The sequence below is a fragment of the Ursus maritimus genome, unplaced genomic scaffold (genome assembly GCF_017311325.1).
Source record: "Ursus maritimus isolate PB19 unplaced genomic scaffold, ASM1731132v1 scaffold_24, whole genome shotgun sequence".
Taxonomy (NCBI): domain Eukaryota; kingdom Metazoa; phylum Chordata; class Mammalia; order Carnivora; family Ursidae; genus Ursus; species Ursus maritimus.
The window spans coordinates 11,753,679-11,773,566 of NW_024424897.1; the positions used below are offsets into that span (position 1 = coordinate 11,753,679).

General features: G+C 43.7%; 1 protein-coding gene and 1 long non-coding RNA gene across 2 annotated transcripts in view; both read right to left on the reverse strand.

Moving 5' to 3' along the window:
* Positions 1-322: 322 nt before the first annotated feature.
* On the reverse strand, positions 323-2,476 carry LOC103665671. Its single transcript, XR_569337.2, has 2 exons — positions 1,192-2,476; positions 323-623 (listed from the first exon to the last, which is right to left on the reverse strand). It is a non-coding gene; the product is annotated as an uncharacterized LOC103665671 (long non-coding RNA).
* A 3,909-nt stretch (positions 2,477-6,385) lies between these two features.
* Positions 6,386-19,888, reverse strand: part of GNA13 (G protein subunit alpha 13) — a 38,856-nt gene continuing 25,353 nt past the window's right edge. The window contains exons 3-4 of the mRNA XM_040640357.1: positions 15,588-15,638; positions 6,386-10,552 (exon numbers count right to left, since the gene is read on the reverse strand). Of these exons, the coding sequence (XP_040496291.1) occupies positions 9,980-10,552; positions 15,588-15,638 (624 nt within the window). The 3' untranslated portion in view covers positions 6,386-9,979. The remainder of the gene's footprint in view (positions 10,553-15,587; positions 15,639-19,888) is intronic.

The following is a 19,888-nucleotide window of genomic DNA, read 5'->3' on the forward strand; positions in this document are numbered from 1 at the left end:
CGTCGAGCATCTTTCCAGCTGCTTATTGAACGTTATTTGGACGTTGCTACAAAAACCTTGGTTACTTGAGGACTGGGCTAAAGATAAGTATCAAGTCACAGGCGGGTAAAAAACCTGAAGTTTGGTGGCCGAATGCCCTTGGGGTGCCACTCCCGGAGAGTTTTGAGCTGGCTTTTATAAATCATCATGAGGACATCCTTGGACATAAGCCCTATCCTGCTAGAGAATGTCCCTGGACACACAAACCTCATTGTAAAAAAAACCCTTAAATCTAGAAACAGAAGTAACACTAAAAGCTTCATTTTACAATGCAGACATAAAATCACTTTTGCTGTTTTTTTTTTATTACTAAGTGGATAAAATTATCTACCATCACATTTTGAGATATCTTCCCCATGTGGAGAATTATTCACACACTATCAGGGATCTGTGCAACATGGAATCAGTTTTAGACTTTTCTGTTCTGTCCTACGGTGCCTTGAATAAAGTGTGGTCCAACTCTCACGACAATCTGGAAGGTCTTCGAGGATGTTGGATTTATGAGGACATAGGTGGACTTCAGACCCACGCGCTGGTGTGTGGGAGAAAAAGTCAGGCTCTGAAGTCATCTGAGAGGCAAGCATCTGAAAACGAAATGGGTGTCATCATTGCTACTGTTCTCAGGACCGTTCACATCTCCAGTTTGGGCGAGAAGTTCTAGCAGAAAGATCTAGGCAGGCACTGAGTGAAATATGCAACTATTTAAAACAATTATCCTTGGGACTAATGCTAATGACCTGTCCCTGAATCATATACGGAGAAAACTGACTAGACAGAAATATCATCATTATTTATAGCAGTTGTGATCAAGGGGTAAGATTAGGGGTGGTTTTTCACCAAACATTTTTCGTAGTATATGAAAAAAAACTTATACCAAAAAAGGTGTTGAAAGAGAAGATGCTTAGAAGCCGCTGGATCCTTATCTCTGCACTGATCACTGAAAAAAGTGGTTCTTCGTGGAGAAAAAAAAAAAAAAGCAGAAGATCAAGCTGGATTCAAGCCAATCCTGATGACATTCTGGTGACTGTTATGAGCTGAATGTTTGTCCTCCCCTCCCCCCACTCACGCGCTGGGACCCTAAGCCCAGTGTGACGGTATTTGGAGATGGGGACTTTGGTCATGACGGTGGAGCCCCGATGGATGGACCAGTACCTTTAGAAAAAGGGGCCAAGCAGCTCTTCCTGCCGGTGAGGAGCCAGCAGTCTGCAACGCCGAGCAGGGCCCCCCCAGAACCCCAGCGCGCTCGTGTCCTGATCTCGGACTTTCAGTCTGCAGACGGCGAGGAGCACAGTTTTGTCATCCGTGAGGCGCCCAGTCTGCAGTACTTTCTAGAGCAGGCTGAACTAAGATGGTGGTCATGGCACAAGTGAATCTGAAAGTGCCCATGACTTTCAGAGGCTGCCCGGTCCTGACTTTCAGTACCTCAGGAAGACTAACATGTTCTTGTGACGGGGAAGTGCCCCTTGAGGGCAGAATGCAGGGAAAAAACAACAAACCACCGGCGTCCATTTTCTCAAAACCTGTTGAGTTATCCGTAATGTCTTCAGAGAATTTTCCTCTTGCAATCCTCCTCTTTTTTTCCCCTTTTTTTTGAGGGGAAAAAAAAAGACCTTCTCATAGGAACTTTGTACTATATAGACTATAATATTCTTATATTCTTCCATAAACAATTTGTTACATGTTGGAATCTTCTAGAAGGCTTTCAAGAATCTGAATGTAGGCAAGAACACGGAGGCCATTACTCAGTCAGATCGGCCGTCGAATCAGGTCCCTCCTGAAGCTAGTGACAGTCGACTCAGAAGCCACTTCTCCACAGTCTGGCTTCCCTTGGTGGCGAGTCTCCTGAGAAGGGGTCGCCGTGTTGGTCACTCTCACGGGCAGTCAGGGGTGTCCGACGGGCTCTCGGGGAGCTTAGCAGGAGCCTCTGCAGAGCAAGGATGCGTTCCTATCACCGTCAGGAGAGGGGCGAGATGGGAACGGGAAAAGCTCGAGGACAAGAGGGAAGGCTTGAAGAGCCCCGGGAGGGGAGTAAGAAGGGACAGGGTCACAGGAGGGAAGGTGCTCCTGGTCTCGGGGGGGATGGGAAGCCCGTGGTCTTCTTCAGGGCCGGGCTTGAAGACAGCAGGGTCTGGCCTGGGGCAAAGCGAGCGGACAGAAGGGGGTGGGGGAAGGCCGGCGCTGGGCGAATTGGGTGAAGACGGTGGAAAGGAGGCTCGTTGGCAAGGGAGGCTGACGCCAGACGCCTTGAACGTCGGGCAGGGGGGCTGAACGGAACTGCGTCCCGTGGGCTGCAGACAGGGTCAGGCGGTCCGGTGCGCCTGCGGGAACCGTGCTCTTCGTGTCCGCCCAGCTCTCAGCCTGGCCAGTCGTCCTCCCCTTCACGCTGATCCGGAGCATCTTTCCCCAGACCGCAAACCCGCTGCGCGCGTGCAAGGACGGCACGTACGGAATTACCTCTAATATGTGACGTCACCAGTGTCGCCCAGCCATAGGGGCTGTGAGGCGCTTTTTACTCCGGAGGAAGTTCTGACGAACTCGTTCTGCCGTGAAAATAAACCAGCTGGTGAAATCCCACGAGGCTGACAAGCGTTGGGATGGTCCGTGCAGAATCCTAGAAAAATAAAGAAACCCAACTATACATTTTCACTCCCAAGGTCAGCAGTTTGACCTTCAGTTTCATCTTATAAGCATGTTCTCCCTCTTCTGCGATGTTCGACCTGGACGGAAATTCAAAGCTGCAGTGTAATTAATTAATTACAAAAGAATGACCAACTTTTAAAAAGACTTCGTGGCTTCCATTTTCCTATCACGTACCTCCACGGGTAAAGAACACCCAGCACCCTCCTCCACTCAGAATAAATGTTAATTCTGGACACAACTTCCCTCCATAGTCTTTTGGCCGACAGAGAAGCTTCACGCAGCTGCCTTGAATGGTTAGTTTGTATCGAAGCCTTGTTTGAGCCTTTTGTCGTCTCGGTGCACTTGAAAAGGGACCCTTGTGAAATCGAGCTGCACAGTGTTTTCGTAGATGCTCCTTACTGCAACTGCAGTACTGTATTTCGGTTGCCCCACTCATTTCTAAGGAAAAATTACAGCATATATTTTAAAACACTGCCCTTGGCCATTTGTTTTTTTGAGGATTTGCCAGATTTTCCATCACCAAAACAAACCTCTGGTTTAACCTATGAACTCTGAGTTTCCGGCCTTCTTGAAACCAAAGTCTCTCTTTTCTCTTCCTATAACCCACACTGTGGGCAAGGGAACAGGTCATTTTGAGAGTGTCTCATGCCAGTTAACCATGATGGTGCCAAAACATTTTACTGGACAGTACAGGAGTCTCAGCAATTTCTTTGACAAAGGGATGTTCTTTTTTTCCAACAAGAGCAGGAAAAAGTTTGTTGTTCTTTATTTTTTTTTTTTTTAAGACTTCTTGACTTCTTTTGGGGATTCAAATGCTTGTGAGTTTAATTTCAATTTTAAAAGATCTTAAATCTTTCAAAGAAAGCCTTTAATGACCTGTTTTCAAGGTACATTTGTAGATATTTGTAGACTTGTAGATATTTCTCAGTCCAAATCTTTCTATCTCCGTTTTTCTTGGGACCAACAGTGAAACTGATGTTCAAAGTGAGACCTTGGAACAGAATGTTTCTTTGCCGCTAAGGCCTGGAGCCAGCCAGTCTGGGGCAGGGCCATGGTCACCGAACCTTTATTCACACCTGCTGTACGATTCTGGTTGTGGGGAAAGGCCCTTCATTACACTTTGGGGAGGTACATGCTGTTTTCGATATATGCCAGTTAAGCAAAAGTATGACCATGCCAAAAGTTAACAACTTCTTATTTAGGGGCAATTGTGAAGGGAAAAGATGGGTGGTATGTCAGGTAGGATTTGATGAGGATGGTGCTTTATCTCTGCGGTCCCCCAAACACATAACCGAGTCTGATCACGAGAACCACAAGCAGACAGATCCCAACAGAGGGGCCGTCTACAAAATAGCCGATCAGTGTTCCTTCTCAAACCTGCCAAGGTCATCAAAAACAAGGAACATCTGAGAACCTGTAATAGCCAAGAGGAGCCGAAGAACACAGGACAATTCCAGATGTATTCTGGAACAGAGAGGGACATCGGGGAACAACTAAGGAAATTGGAATGAAATGTGGGCTTTAGTTAAAGTCTCAGGGGCGCCTGGGTGGTTCAGTCGTTAAGCGTCTGCCTTTGGCTCAGGGCGTGATCCCAGGGTCCTGGGATTGAGCCCCGCATCGGGCTCCCTGCTCTGCTGGGAGCCTGCTTCTTCCTCTCCCACTCCCCCTTCTTGTGTTCCCTCTCTCACTGGCTATCAAATAAATAAAATCTTAAAAAAAAAAAAAAAAGTCTCAGTACTGGTTTGTTAATGACAAATGTACCAGACTAAGGGAAGAGCTAATAATGGGAGCAACTGTTTAAAGGGTGTAGTGTATTGGGGAACTTATGACCCTTGCAATTTTTCTGTAAATCACGATCTAAAATAAGGTTTGTTGAAACAAGAAAAATGAGTGGTAATACGTGGGCTTGTTTTTAAAACACCGTTTGTCACAATAGACCTCTAACAGCGTTACTCCCGCCCGTGGACAAATCACAGCTCCAAACACCCTAGTGCGGTTTAAGCAATCTTAAGAGGAGTGGAAAGGAGTGGCTCCCCTTCCCCCATTCCCGTGGCCAAACGTATTAAGTGTCTGCGAGCTTCCTTGGATGAAGTCCACGCATCCCCATCTTTAGTTAAGGACAAGTTTACAGATTAATAGGAAGGTTAAATATTGCTGATCTGCTGAGAGATTTCAGTGCTTTAAGTCACTAGGTTTTGCTTTTCAAACTAAGTATCTGCTTTGCACTTTACATTTACCAAGCCTTTGGTTTAAATAACATCGTGGTATTGAATAGTTTATAAATGTTTATTAAATGTCAGTAATTTTTACAAAGCAAATATTAATAGCAAGAGGCAAAATTTTTGCAAAATATGTACAAAAGTAAAAGCCTTCATGACTAGCAACTCATTGCATAAAATCAAACCATTCTTTCCACTTTCAGACCTTCCTTTAGAAATAATTTATTGCCAATCCTGAACTAAAGCACTGACCGAAAAAAGAAATTTACAACATCAGATAACGTGCTTCTTAGTTCCTGGAAAGTTATAAAAAGATATAATACGTATAAAAAATCCTAAGCCACGAATACTTTTTTACAAAGCTAATATAAATCATGTTTTGTTGGGTACAGCATCTGTGAGGTTGTTACAAAATACACTTTTTGATAAGGGCTTCTTGTGGTGAATGAGCTCTCATCACAGTAGAGTGGGACAGAAAAGCCATTTAAAACATGTTGCCATTCTGCTTTCAAGTAAGAGGTAAAGAGAGAGTAAATGGTGTAGTTTGTTGCATTGTTACATATACTTTCCAAGGATTAATCCTTACCCGCCCCCTCTGTTCCCCTTGGTACCATCAAAAGGGCATAACTGAGGACACACGTATCACTTACTATGGCAAGAAATACCATAAACAAGCTTCCTAAATAGAAACCCAAATCAGATACCCAGGAAGTGGCATATTTCTACCACGACATCCACAGAGTGAAAATGTATGCATAGTGGGTCCTAGCATACTTTGATCTGGAAATTTTTTTATCAACAGCAGATCCGGATAGGTCCCCCAACCTCCCATCAACCCAGAAAATATTGTGCCGTCATTCCCTCTTTTTGTTCCATATGAGCTCTGGCATTGGAAATCAGGTGGTTGGACCCGGACGCCCCAAGAATGAACATACTCACTTACGTGCTAACTACACATTCAAGGACAGACACAAGAATGCTAGTGGTACAAACATTGTACTTCAGATGCCGTTAATAATCACTCACCAGCCTAAGGCTAACATGGCCTTGATGGGACTTGAAAAAGCCATGAAGTCCGACCTGTTTAAAATGTTCAGGTGTAGACTTATACTTCAATTTCTAGTATAAATTTATCAAGTCCTAACCTCGTACCATAAAACAATGCATATGTATCATACCTTTGCCTTATTTGGACTGTGGAGACCCATACACACCCGCTCTCGTACAATCTCCCCTCCCCCCAACCCCCGGTCCTCATGCTTTTCTAGGCTGAAAGGCCAGCCTGCATCCTATCAATAAAAGAAAATCAGTCCGTACAGGGAAGCGGCACACCACGTGCATATCCGACGGATGGAACCGAACATGCGGAAATGATGGGAAAGCGATGGGGAAGGACCAAGTCAAACTTCCGCCTGAAAAAGGCACAGGCAAACTTTCTGTGCTTGATTCCTTCAATTCAACTAAAAGCAATAAAAAGGTAACAGAGCGACTTTCTCTAGATTTATTGGGGAGTTTGTTACAAATGTTTGAGCTTTACAGGCATGATTTCATGGATTCGAACAAGAAATTAAGAGTTAACACTGATCTTTAGCCTTCTTATTACACGGACAGAAATAACATTGCTACAAATTGCAATGGAGAGAGACTTGTTTCAAATGGCTTGGTTTGGGGTTTTGTCTAAATGGATCATTACATAATGAAAGCACCAATTTGAGGCCTTCTTGAATAGTGATTTGAATTTCAGAACATAACAGAACATGACTTGGTAACTTTATTCTTCACATAAATAAGGCATAACCGGGTTATGTGTACTAAGGCTGGAAATACATTTGTATCAAAAGCATAAATACAAGTACTTGGGTACAGGCTGGAAGTTCAGATTTACTCATGTTCTCTTACAAAAAAATGGCAGGGCGTATGATTTCCGTTGCATCTCAATCAATACTTCTAACCATTTCTGGTACTGACGTACTCTGACTTCCTGCTACTTTAAACCAACGCCACCAGCTGAAAAAAGGATTTCCCTAAACCACCTCAACTTGAGAGATTAACCAGAGGACCTTCACTGTGTAAGACGCGCCGGTGCCGCTTCAAAGAGAACAGAGCAGACCCGGGCGATCGCTGCCATTCCCCTGGCCTTCTCGCTGCGGTTGCCGTCCAGCTCCTGGGCGCCTTTGCCCACAGCAACGCTGCAGCGACGACCTCGCGGACCTACGATGTTTGACAGAAATCAACGATTCGGGGTTATGAGAAAAATAACATTGAAGTGGCAGAGGCAAGCCTTACATGATGTGGGCCCTCGGAAAACATCCGGCAAAACCTTCTCCTTATAAAAAAATCAAGGCCTACCTTTGTGGTGTTCTCCGATTTATAAGGCAACTCTGTATAGTATACGTTTCTTCAAGGCCAATGAGGGCACTTTCGTGACATTTCTTAAGAATTCAATGAGAAGACATTTGGATTTAGGAACACAATGTAATAAGAGAATTAGGCACATTTTATTCCAAATCATAATCATGAAGACTTAAAAAAGCAAACAGACCAAAGAACTTTAAACCACTTTTTTAGAGATGAGGGGAAATTGGCATAGTGACAGCAATGAGCACCTTCTCAATTTGGTTCAGGAAATTTCATCTCCTTCTTCATATAGTGGTATTTCAAAAGGATCTAGCTTTCATAATTCAGGTATTAAGACTCCTTCAAATGGTTTTAAAATACAGTCGACAGGAAATGTGAGCCAAAGCCTTCAGATGCAGCCTCACGCTTCCGCTGTCTAAACAAGCCTGCCATTCAGGACAAGTAATCTGCTGCCTCAAAGTAGAGTCTAGATTTTATTTTAAAAGAACGTTGAGACATGTGAGACATCACAAACATCAGGAAAGAAAATCACAAATACCCAAACTAATACCACATCTATTTGGTGTTTGAACATTTCTTGGTGGTCGTCAAAATGGAACAACTTGGTGACTGCTGCTTTGTCAGGCGGTATGTATGGTTTATATCACGGATCTAAAACATAACTTAAATAAGACTAAGTTTCCTTGGTGTACAGGGAACTTCCTTTAGCCTTCACTGGAGTTCAATGGTTTGAGCCATTCGGTTAAACTGTTTTGAGTAATTTACACATAGACTCTCCAGCAAGAAGTCCAAATGTCACTGTGCACGCATTCAGACATTCACTAGCACTGAAGTTATTCTAATTCTGTGAATTTAAAATTTAAACACTATATTCTTTTTGGCAAGAAGCACTGGATGTAGAACTAGTCAAACATGCATGAACTATATACTACGAAGGCCTGCGTTATGATGCTGGGCTATGTGTCTGTAGCTCGAGGATGACCAAGGCGTGGACACACTGCAAGTTACTATGGATAAAATGATGGTGGAAGTTCAAATGCAAGATAAGTCAGGAATGGTTAAGAACAATCCCTGGTTAGCTCCTTGAAAAGCCCTACTCTCGCACTAGACAGCAGACAGACCAAGAGCCAGGGTCTTGGAAAAAGGCTGCGTGATCTGTAATGTTGGCCAATCTTTCAAGGACCTTCTAGCCAATGGAATACCTGAGAACACAGCTCTACAGTAAAGTGACAGATATCACAGTCTTAATCACAATTTTCAGGAAAAAGGAGAAAAGCTGTCAGATTTTCCCAACTGTCACTGGCCCTGGACACTTGCTTCTCCAGGCCCGGTCTAACACCACACACAACCCGGCAGGCGGCATTCACTCAGTACTGCGAACCAGCCCCTCTGAGGAGCTCCCCATGACCACACTGTCATCACACGGCTGGCTCAAGGGTACACTTTCATCTCAGAAGTGGTGAGGAGAGGTCAAATGTAATCATCTTTCGGTGTGAACTAAAAAAACTACGACTTATTCTTAAAAGTATCCTCAAGACATTAAAAATGTACCTCAGTAAAGCCAGAATTTCATACGCAATAATGATAAAAACATGTACGTGTATCTTAGAGACACACCAAGAATGAACAGGAATCTCTAGTAATGCCTTCTTGAGTCGTTTGACAGGAAAACACTGCCCTTGGCAAGCTCCAAATAAACACGAACTCCAGTAAATGCCACAGCTGGAGCTGATGGGAACAGACAGGAGAACAAAAGAAAGATGTCGGTGATGGCAGAATGCTTCTCTGCGCTGAGGACCCGAATCCCCCGAGACAGGACATGCAAGTCTGAGCGTAAAGCATGTAACATCCTGGAAAGGGTACGTTTATTCAGAAAGCTCTGTTATCAAGTGACTTGCAATTTTTCTGGTTGCTGCTATGGCCAGAATGTTTCCCGTATGGCACACTTAGTACATGATATTTAAAGATGAAAAGGGCACATTATATTTCACTCATCACTTTGCATCAAATACTCTGTAGGGCACTGGCTTGCCTCTTGCTCCCCTCCCCCTGCCCCCGTACCATTTGTGAACCTCCCTTAGCATCAGACCAGGAATCCTTATGTAAACTGTAAAACACTAAGAACATTACCTTCAGAAACCACAGAAATTTTAAAACTAAACAACTGTCACTATATAAGCAATTAAAAACACACGAAGGCTAAATCTGGGTAAAGCTATAGAATGCCAGTCCCAAGATCAGACTTTTTTTCCATAGCCCTTTCCAACAAGGTCACCATAAAGCTAGGCACAAGTGTCGCTGCCGTGCACAGGGCAGATAAAAGGGACCTTGCCCGTTTTAGAACTGAATATCCTTAACTTCATACCAATAAAGATTCGAGGACACCTTCCACACTTGGCACTACAAGATTCAGGCTGAGAGGTGGAAAAAGCCGAAGCCTGAACTCTATCTAGTCAGAGGTTTGGCAGGAAACTACAACCCCTCAAAGGGAAGCCACAGTGAAAAGATCAAAGGCTGAATGTCAACAGGTATCGGCGATGTGTTATTCAGCAGCTTTCGGCCACAAACCGAAGTCCGCAGAAGGAGGACTAAGATTTCCAAGAAGTTAAACTCAGAATCAAGGTTTTTCTAATTCCTGTTGTAAACTGCTATTTTAAAAAACACAACAAAACAGAAAACAATCAAAAGGACAGAAGGTACTGAAACGGCCAGTCTTTTGTACGTCACTGTAGCATGAGCTGCTTGAGGTTGTCGTGAAGAATGGTGTCCTTCACGTCGCGGAAAACGAGGCGGATGTTCTCCGTGTTGATAGCAGTGGTGAAGTGGTGGTACAAAGGCTTCTGCTGCTGGTCCCGGCGTTTGTTCCGGAAACATTCCACCAGGAATTTTTGGACGTCTCTTAAGCAGTGGGGATCCCCTTCAAATTCTAAGAAATAGTCTTTGATGCTCACAATTTGCACTTTCTCCTCAAGCAAATCTGTCTTGTTTAAGAAGAGAATTATGGAGACGTTGCTGAAAACCCGGTTATTGACGATTGTTTCAAAAATGTTCAGAGATTCTGTAAGGCGATTGGTCAGTCGGTCTTCCATAAGCACCTGGTCAAACTCGCTTGAGGAAACAAGGAAAAGTATTGACGTCACGCTGTCGAAGCATTCGAACCATCGTTTTCTCTCTGATCTTTGACCACCCACATCAACCATTTTGAAAGGAACATTTTTGATTTCAAAGTCGTACTCATGAATGCCTTTGGTGGGTCTTCTGGCAAGCAGAATATCTTGTTGTGATGGAATGTAATCCTGGAAAAGAAAAAAAACTGCTTTACATTCAGTAACCCAGACGTAATTAAAGTCTAATGAACTAACTGGCTGAGTGAACTAACAAACTTACCTTTTTATTTATTTACTTTTTAAAAAGATTTTATTAAAAACTTTGAGAGAGAGCGAGCATGCCAGCATGAGCAGGGGGAAGGGGAGAGGGACAAGCAGACTCCCTGATAGGCAGAGAGCCCGGATGCAGATGCAGATGTGGGCAGGGCTCGATTCCAGGACCAGGACCCCGAGATCAGAGATCATGACCTGAGCTGAGGTCAGACGCTCAACTGACTGAGCCAACCATGCGCCCCACAAACTTATCTTTTTAATGACCTCTCCTGGCTGCATTAAAGCGTCAGTACTATTCTCATTACAGAACACCAAGATATATTAAAATGTTAGGGTAGCAAGACTGGTTCAAATTCTACGTTTTTTACTCCTGCAATGCCTGCAGACTGAAGTCTTCCCCACCAGGTGCCCCATCGCCCCGCCCACCGCCGTGTAGCCACCTTTACTGTCACTCCTCACCGACCCCCCCTCCGCTCCGCCCGGAGACCTCACTGCTCACTCACCCACCTGCTGCTTGCCTCTCTGTGAAAAGCCAGGAGGGCTGAAATGCCAATTCCCCAAGGTTGCCTCCCAGGGCAAGGTTCTGCCTAACTCTCTCTAGCTCATTCTACACGCTCCTTTCCTGGGCCCCACCTTCACAACGAAGAGCTCCCACAACGGTCGCTCCACATGACCACCGCGGCCACAGCACGCGCGTGGCAAACGCCGCTTCTACTGCAGCCAACGCACTGCATTTACTTGGGTTGCCTCCCAGGTTTGCTTCCAGGGTCCAGCCCAAGCAGCTGTGCTCCTGCTTCTCACCTCCGGCACGAGTAGTCGCTCTGTCAGCGCCTCGGCCCCTGAAGTGAAGGTGACCACAGGGGGCCGAGCGGCCTCAGGGGGAGCGCTTATGCAAAGACCCCTGCCTTCTCTGTGAATGGGACCAGTCAGCTCCGAGACCCCGGACAGACAGAAGCTGCCGGTCTCCCGAGTCACCGGCTACCCCGGACGGCGGGCTTCCGGACGCGGTATAACTGGTTCTTTCTTCTCAGGCTACTGTTCTTCCAGAATGTTGACTTAGCTCTTTGGCAACATGGAACAGGAGAGCTTTTTAATGCTCATCGTCCAGGTCAAAATATTTGTTTTAAATCAAGGCAAGATTCTAAAACAACGCTGATTGTTATAATGCTGTATTTTATGCTTTTCCAAATAGTGTAATATAATTTTGAAATTTCAGTACAATGTGATTATTTCCTCAAAATGGTGCAATGGAGTTAAGAATAAAAAAAAAAAAGGAGGCAGGTCTCAGTTACCTGAAATCCACAACCGTTTATTAAACAATGCTAGGCCTTCATAAAACATGTTAGTGTTTCCAGGCCTCCTTTTAGCTTTTGTTCACATACTTAACTACTTTACCTATAATCAGCACACCCACACAATTTGCAGCCTGCCCCTACTTTTTTGCTTAACGTTTCACCATCAACTGTTACACATGCTGATACGGTTGTGTTTCGCCTCAGAGGAGTATAAATAAATATGCCCAATGAATGAACGTACTGTAATTTACATAAACATTCCCCGACTAGTGTTCACTAAAGTTGTTTCCAATTTTTTACTTTAATAAAAAAATTCTGCAACTAAAATTCTCACACACATATTCCCTCACCCTCCCCCCCCTTTCGACTACTTCCTGAGACTAAATAACCAGGAATAAGATCATGAGGTCAAAGGTTATGAACATTTTGATGACCCTGGACACTTACAGCCCAACTGCTTTCCAGAAACGCCGTGCATACGTTGCCAGCTGCCGCAGAAACACGCCAGCCCTGAGTCGTTGTTTTCTAATTTTCTAATTCCATAAAAATTACAAGTTCTAACTGCCTCACTTAGAGGCTAACAATCTGGTTAGGAAGCTAAAGGCTAATTCCTATGAAGCTCCAAGACCAGGACAACGTAATCAAGTGCTAACCGGTCTGGCAGAACACCAGTGGTTTGAGAAGTGTGAACTCTGGAGCCAGCGCGCCACAGTCTGGCTGTGTGACCCTGGCCAAGTCACTTAATCCTGCTGCGTCTCCACTTCCTCATTTGTGAAATACAGACAGTAACATTCGCAAGGGGGATGTGAGGGCTAAGTGAGTTCAACGGGGGAAGTGCTTGGGAACCGGGCCCGGCATACAGTGTCCGCGTCTCCCGGCGGCCACTCCTCCCCCTTCTTCCCCCTTCTACATCATAACCTCAGAACTTACGGGGAGGTTCCTCACTGTATCTGAGCCGAACTTTGCCGACTAGCTTTCATGACCCTCTTTACTCCTTGTTTTCTGGAACCGGCAGACTCTGCTCTACACTGTCCAGGCTTACCACAGAGGCTAGTGTCGAGACCCGCCCAAAGCAGCCCATCTTGGTACCATTACACGACCATTCACTTGCACGACTGTGCAACTACAATGAACAATGCGTCCAGACCCAAGCTACTGCCTTCCAGAAATCTGTTGTTGTAAGTTAGAGCCAAGAACGTCACAGGTCCTTTGTCAGACAGATGTGCCTCCTAACATTAAACACAGCCAGCTGTCCCCATCTTGGTGGGCCGCCATCTCCTCTTTCCACATACCTAAATCCATCTCAGCCTTCAGACAGTTCAGATCCACTAACTCTTGTGGGTTAGCTCCAATGTTCCAGCCGGAACCTCTCGCTCCGTTCAATGGACTAATACTATCTTTACGACGAGTATCATTTAATTGCCCTCTGCTCATTTTATGTATGTTATAATTTTGTCTCCAACTAGAATGAGCTCCTTAAAAACAGGGATCAAAGAACAAAACCGCTAATGAGCACTTACTACGACATGCAAGGCACTGTTCTGAATACCTTACTGAGTGCTATGGACTGAACTATGTCCCCCCAAAATTCATATGCTGGAGCCCTAACCCCAAAGTGATTGTATTTAGGACATAACTAAGGTGAAAAGAGGTCATAGGGTAGGGTCCTAATCAGATAGTCTTGGTGGTCTAATAAGAAGAGTAGGAGATCTCTGTCTCTCCATGTGTATGCATGTGAAGAAGCCCCAGAGAGAAGGCCATGGTCTGCAAGCCAGGAAGAAAGTCCTAACACCTTCTTCTTAGACTTCCAGCCTCCAGAGCCGTGAGAAGTAAATGTCTACTGTTGAAGCCACCCAGTCTATGGTATTTTGTCATGGCAGCCTGAGCAGACTAAGACATGGAGTTTATTTCCTGTAATCATCCCATAACCCTATAAGGTCTCTTACTATGCACCATGATACGAAGAAATTAAGGTTTAGAGATGCCTTTGGTCACACAGAGCCAGTCTGTGAGGGAACTGGGCTTGGGACCCAGGTGGTCTGGCTGCAGAGCCCATGTCGTTGACCCCTGAGCTATTCCACCTCCCAGAGGGTCATGGGGCTGGGCACACAGCAGGGCTTCAATGGCCCGGGTACTTCACTGAGAGACGGAGAAGCAAATGCAATCCTGGGCCCATCTGTGGCACAGCGGGTTTACTCCTCCCTCCTTTACACCTAGCTACTGATCACAGCACTCAGTACAGATTGACTAAAGTTGGCCCAAAGTCGTTCACTCAAAATGTCATTCATTCCCTATTTGCTGAGTGCCTACTGTATGCCAGACACTGTCACTAGGCCTCAGGAACTCAACTCTTCACAATCAGAGGTGAGGTCCTTGCCCTCATGGCAAGAGGGAGGTAAAGGACGAGTAAACGTATAAATAAATAAGCCAACTGCGGAAAGAGCAACGATCTTTGAGTAAAGCAAGGGCTGATACTGAACACAAGAGGAGGGACCTACTTTGCATGGTGCGCTCAAGGAAAGCTTATCTGAAAAGGGAAAGCGAGAAGAGGTCAAAGCAGCACCATTTGCATTAGAAAATACGAAATAACTCTTATTAGGGCTCTCTCCATTTGGCGCATACGTAACTTTTTTTTTAAGGCTCACAATCTAACCAGATGGAAAAGAGACAATGAAATAAAGTCTGAATACAAAGTCTCACTAATGTGGACTGAGCGAGTAAGAACCCATTAATATGGAGATCCCAACTTCTGGAACACACATGTCTAGAAAAGAGGCAAGAGAAAAACACACTGGCTGAAGGGCAGACAAGTGCAATGTAGCAAAATCCGAAATATGGGACTGTAAAAATTACCTTGCAAAAAGAAGGTACATTTTCACGTGTCCTGGATATATTAGTATGCCACTTTCCTACTTGCAATGCGTTTCCCATTTTGTGCTTTCTTTCAGTTTTATTTTTAAAGTGAATCCCAAAGAACCCATATGATTATATGAACATGTATTACAGAAATCTGCTTTAAGAGGAGACAAATAATGCTTCGGTAAGTCCAGAAGGGTAACATCTGACTCTAGGGCAGTGACTCTCAAACATTTTCTGAGCACAGCAACCTTTCTTCCAGTCTTTGGCCCGAGTCCACCCCAGAGAACACAGAGCAGCTGCCGTGTCTGCAGGAGGCCCAGAGCCAGCCGGAGTGCCAGCCGAGAGGAAAACCATCCACTCTCTTTCCAAGGGCGACTCCTTCTCCGACTTCGTGAAGTCTCTTCAGCAGGCCTTTTCTGAACTGAAAAATACTGTTTGCTAAAAGATTTTGAAACCAATCAACCCACTGTGTTCTGTTGAAACCCAACACACACACACACACACACACACACACGCACACAAAAGACCCTGAAGTAGAACAGCTAATGTGCAATCTCATCTTCAAACATAAACTTCTTTCTCTAAACAGTTTCACATGAACCAGTGGGCGAGGCACTCCTCAGGGAAATGGCAGAGATCTGATCACAGAGGGAGAACAAAATGCAGCAGCAAGAGTCGGAATACTGCCACTGGGAAAAAGGAAGAAGCAAACAGCTTAATACATAATTTTGCTAAACCTCCCCACTAATATCCTGGCTACTGCTTTCAAATGGCAACAAACATAAACAAAAACTTACTGCTTCTCCAAGTTTATCCAAGTTATCCAGGAAATATTTTACAGATTCACCCTAAAACAAGAAGAAAATAAAGAGTTATTAGGGCTTAGAAACTGAAGATTCTGTTACAACAGTTTACATTGAACTGTCTGCTTGTGCACTTAATCTAAACACAGTTTGTTTAGTCACAAACTTCAGACTGAACAACTAACCCCACTAAGAACGTACACGGTGTCTGCCTCTGCCCGCGCTACGGGCTGGTCATTTCACAAATGCTTTCCACAGGCGGTGCCCAGTGGCCGTCTGCGTGGACAGGATCACACAGACGCTTAGTGACAGAACGATCTAGGTATCCAAAGGGAAGATGTAATGAAAAGGTGAAAATTGCTTTTGAGAGAAACATACAATTTAAGGGGGATTCTTTCTGTCTACATTTTTCTACCTTAAGTTTATACCAGTGGTGGTTATCGTTAGTGCCAAGAGCAAAGCAGAGATGAGGCGAGGACACTGTAAAATCTTTCAGTACCAGGCACTTGCCTAGACAGACATGCTTTGCTCCAGAAGGTTTTGAGTAATGCCGCAGGCTTCATGTCTCCGTTAGGTCTTTTCCTGAGTGACCAGGGTACTCTCTCTAAGCCCAGATTTCTATTAAACCTCCAGCCAATTTCGAATATCTAGAATATACTCCTAAGAGGAAATACTTGAACAGAGGACAGAGAAGAGGGGAGCCCTTTGGGGCAAGAAGGGCTCTTTCTCTGTGTTTTCACGTTCCTGCTGGATTTCTACTACCGTGGCACAGCACTCCCCTGCCCGTGGCTGCTTGCGTAACTTCCTGAAGTCAGTGCTTCTCTAATGGATAGGGGAGATCACCTGAAGATCTTCGTTGACTGTAGGTTCTGATCTGGGGCGGGGGGTGGGGGGGTAACTGACCAGTAGTTTCTGCAGCACAGGTGACCTCCAGGACCACACTGGGTTACAGACCTTGCAGAAATTCTCAATTTGTTTTGGTCTCAGAATCCCTTCACACATCTTAAGATTCTTGAGGATGCCAAACAGATCTTGCTTATGTGGGTTATAGTTATTAATGCTTACCATATGAGAAAGTAAAACTGAGAAAATTAAAAAATATTTTATTTAAACATTCATTTAAAAATACCAATAATAAACCCATTACATGTTAACACATTTTAGTATATATAGCTCAATAAAAGACCGTGAGATACTCACTGGCCTCTCATTTGAACTGCTACTATAGATTGTCCTGGCTGAGCACATACAGAAAATCTGGCCTTTTACAAAACTGTTGTTGGAAAGGGAGCAGTTTAACAAAATATTTTCAGATAACTGCAGATATTTTGCTACTATACCAAAACTTGACAAGTGGTAGTTTTAAAAAAATTAGTTCACTGTGTCATAGAAAGCCTACCAATGAACTTTTTATACTTTGTTACACTGAAGTTCACTGGCTTTCCCTGGACTTAGAATGGATCTTGTCCCCAACCACTGTTTTGTACCACCAGGCACCGGTCACAGGAACGTGGCAGGTGACCAAGTAATGAGATCTTCCGAATGCTGGCATGTTTCATTACACCATATTAAGAAAATCACAGTCATGAGTGTCTCTTTCACCTCTCAGGGAAGTCTTAAGAACTGGGAAGCTGACGAGCTCACAGTGGTGGGCCATCACAAGATTTCCTAACATTTTGATTTTCACTTCAAAGCTCAAGCTTTATCAATGGCAACAAATACTCTCCCGTATTTTCCCTGAAGTGACTGGCTGGCTAACTTCACTTCTTTTCTAAATAAAGTCTGTCCAATGCCCACGTCTGAATAAGCTGGTTGGTTTCTCGAGTAAAACGGTGTTCTGTGAAAAATACGGTTAGTTCAGCTCACAATCCAACCAGCTGCTAAAGCGCTTTTCATCCTGAGTCAGTACGCGGCAGGGTGTTTCCGTGGGCCTCCCAGCCCAGCACACAGAACAGGAAAGACATGTGGACTCAAAGGTCAAGATGGAAAACAATTAAAAATTTTCAATGCTTAATTAGGGATCATCTTAAGTGACAGTGGGGTGTGCGTGTGAAATGACAACCACAACTGCATGGCGATGAAGGATACAACTCTGTGTGGGGCCAATGCCTGGACCTGTGCTCCGGGGCTGGCTGTTCACAGCCCCTGCTGCTCTCTCTGCACCCTCGGGGCCAGCGTGAACACAGGGAGGAAGGGAAGTAACAGCTTGGTATCATTATGAAGGGTGCTGACTTGAAGACTCCCTTTACAGGGTGTCTGGGACCCCCCAGAGATCTGTGGGACACACTTGGAGCCTGGCTGCCTTCACGTGTCTTCATGGAGAAATACGAATGGGTGTGCCTGTGGGGAGCGCCAGCTGATTTCCTCGTGACTGTAAGCAATGATAGACAATTTTACATTTTTCTGGACCTTGTAGAGTATTCATAGCATCTAAAGATGATTTTTAGTAGATGGGAAAAATTTTTAAGGAATACATTTTGGATTAATGAAGAGATTATCTGGGTAAACTTGGATGGATATTTTTTGCAGTATACCATGAATTTTGATGAAAAAATTAATATTTTTGTGTTTTGACCGAGATATACAGGCCAAAGGGAATCTGGGCTTCATCTACAAATCCCAATATTTACTTACGGGACTGTCTGTACAACCCAAAAGTATTTAAAAAGTAAAATTCAAACAAATAACAATGACTCCGTTAGACTGAAGTAGAGTCTCTTGGATAAATATGATAAGAGATAGTCACTGTTTATATGAGTCTGACTAACAAAACTGTTATTCTTCCAGTAATGTGTATATTAAATACTTACGTAATGTCAGATAACTTGAATGAAATTTAGCAAATCTCTAAAAAAGGTGGTTTTTTTACTGGTAGTGTTATATATTGCATTTATTTGGCTTTTTCCTTGATTTTAGATTTAATATAAATTCACTGTGGAAACTGATAGCTAGTAAAAGGAACAGAGGAGGAAAGAGGCAATAGCCATCACCCCCACCACTCAGGGAGGATCACAATTAACATTTGAGGACCTCTTTCTCCAATCACTTTCTGTGTATTTAACATTGTTGAAATAATACAGACAAGTCTGTGTCCTGATTTTCTCACTTAAATAACTTAAGTAAATTTAATGGTCAAAATAATTCCTAGTATTTATTATGTAAAAAGTTAAATGAAACTGCTGATCTAATGTTGAATATTTGAATTTTTTAATAAACATTTTAAATATTTTAAAAATAAATAACGCTGTGATAAACAGCTCTGAGTACAGCTATATGTGCTCTTAAATTATGCCCTGACCGATCTCTAAAGAATTGCTAAGGCAAAGAGGTTAAACATGTTTAAGATGCTTACGACTCACTGCCACAAAGGTTCTACTGACTCTCTCCCCCCCAACAGTGTGAAATGATGATGAAAATACACGAAGCTGAGATCAGAGAAGATGTGTTTTGCAGATGTGTCTGTAATAAAGTAAGGTGCAAACTCTGGCTCCACACTGTGATCCCCCTGCTGCTTCTCACTTCTCACCCCAGAGCAAGGGGCTCTCTGTGCAGCACAGAAAATGACAGGTTCCATACCCAAATTGACAATAAAAGTTCAACTACGCAAAAATGTATTTCAATCAGTACTGCTGTTTATCTTAACTACTGGCCAAATAAATGAAAGTTAAAGTCACTTTAACATGGGCGCACTGTCTAAAGCAGCACGCTCCCCCTTCCCCCTTAAAAAAAATAAATGCTTATAACCAACCCATTGTCTCTGAGGGTATAGAGAAGCTGGTATACTCATTCTAGTGACCTTGCAAAATCAAACTTTTTAGAAAGTTATGAGTAATATGGGTGAAAACTTTGAATGAACTTTTACCCATTCTAAGGAATTTATTCAACATAAACAAAATGTTAAAACAAAAACATATTTTACTCAGTGCTACCTACGATAGTCAGATTTGGAAGTCCATTTTTCCACTTATCATTAGGGGAATGATTTAATAAATTTTGGTATACTAATATAATAACATTATATGTCATCGAATAATAATTATTTTGATATAATTGCCACATGTGAAATATGTACACCATTAAATGCTAAATTAAAGTAGTAGATCACAAAGTGAAGGTTACAAAGAAATTACAACCCCTTATCCACAAGTGTTTTGGTAAGCTTGGCTCTAACACTCAACTGGGAGCAGAACTTGACCTGACTTGATGTTAGGTTCGTTAGTCTTTATTTCTCCCACCTGATAAAACTATTCCAATGTTCTGCTGCACAACTATGGATTTTACATAATAAACAGGAC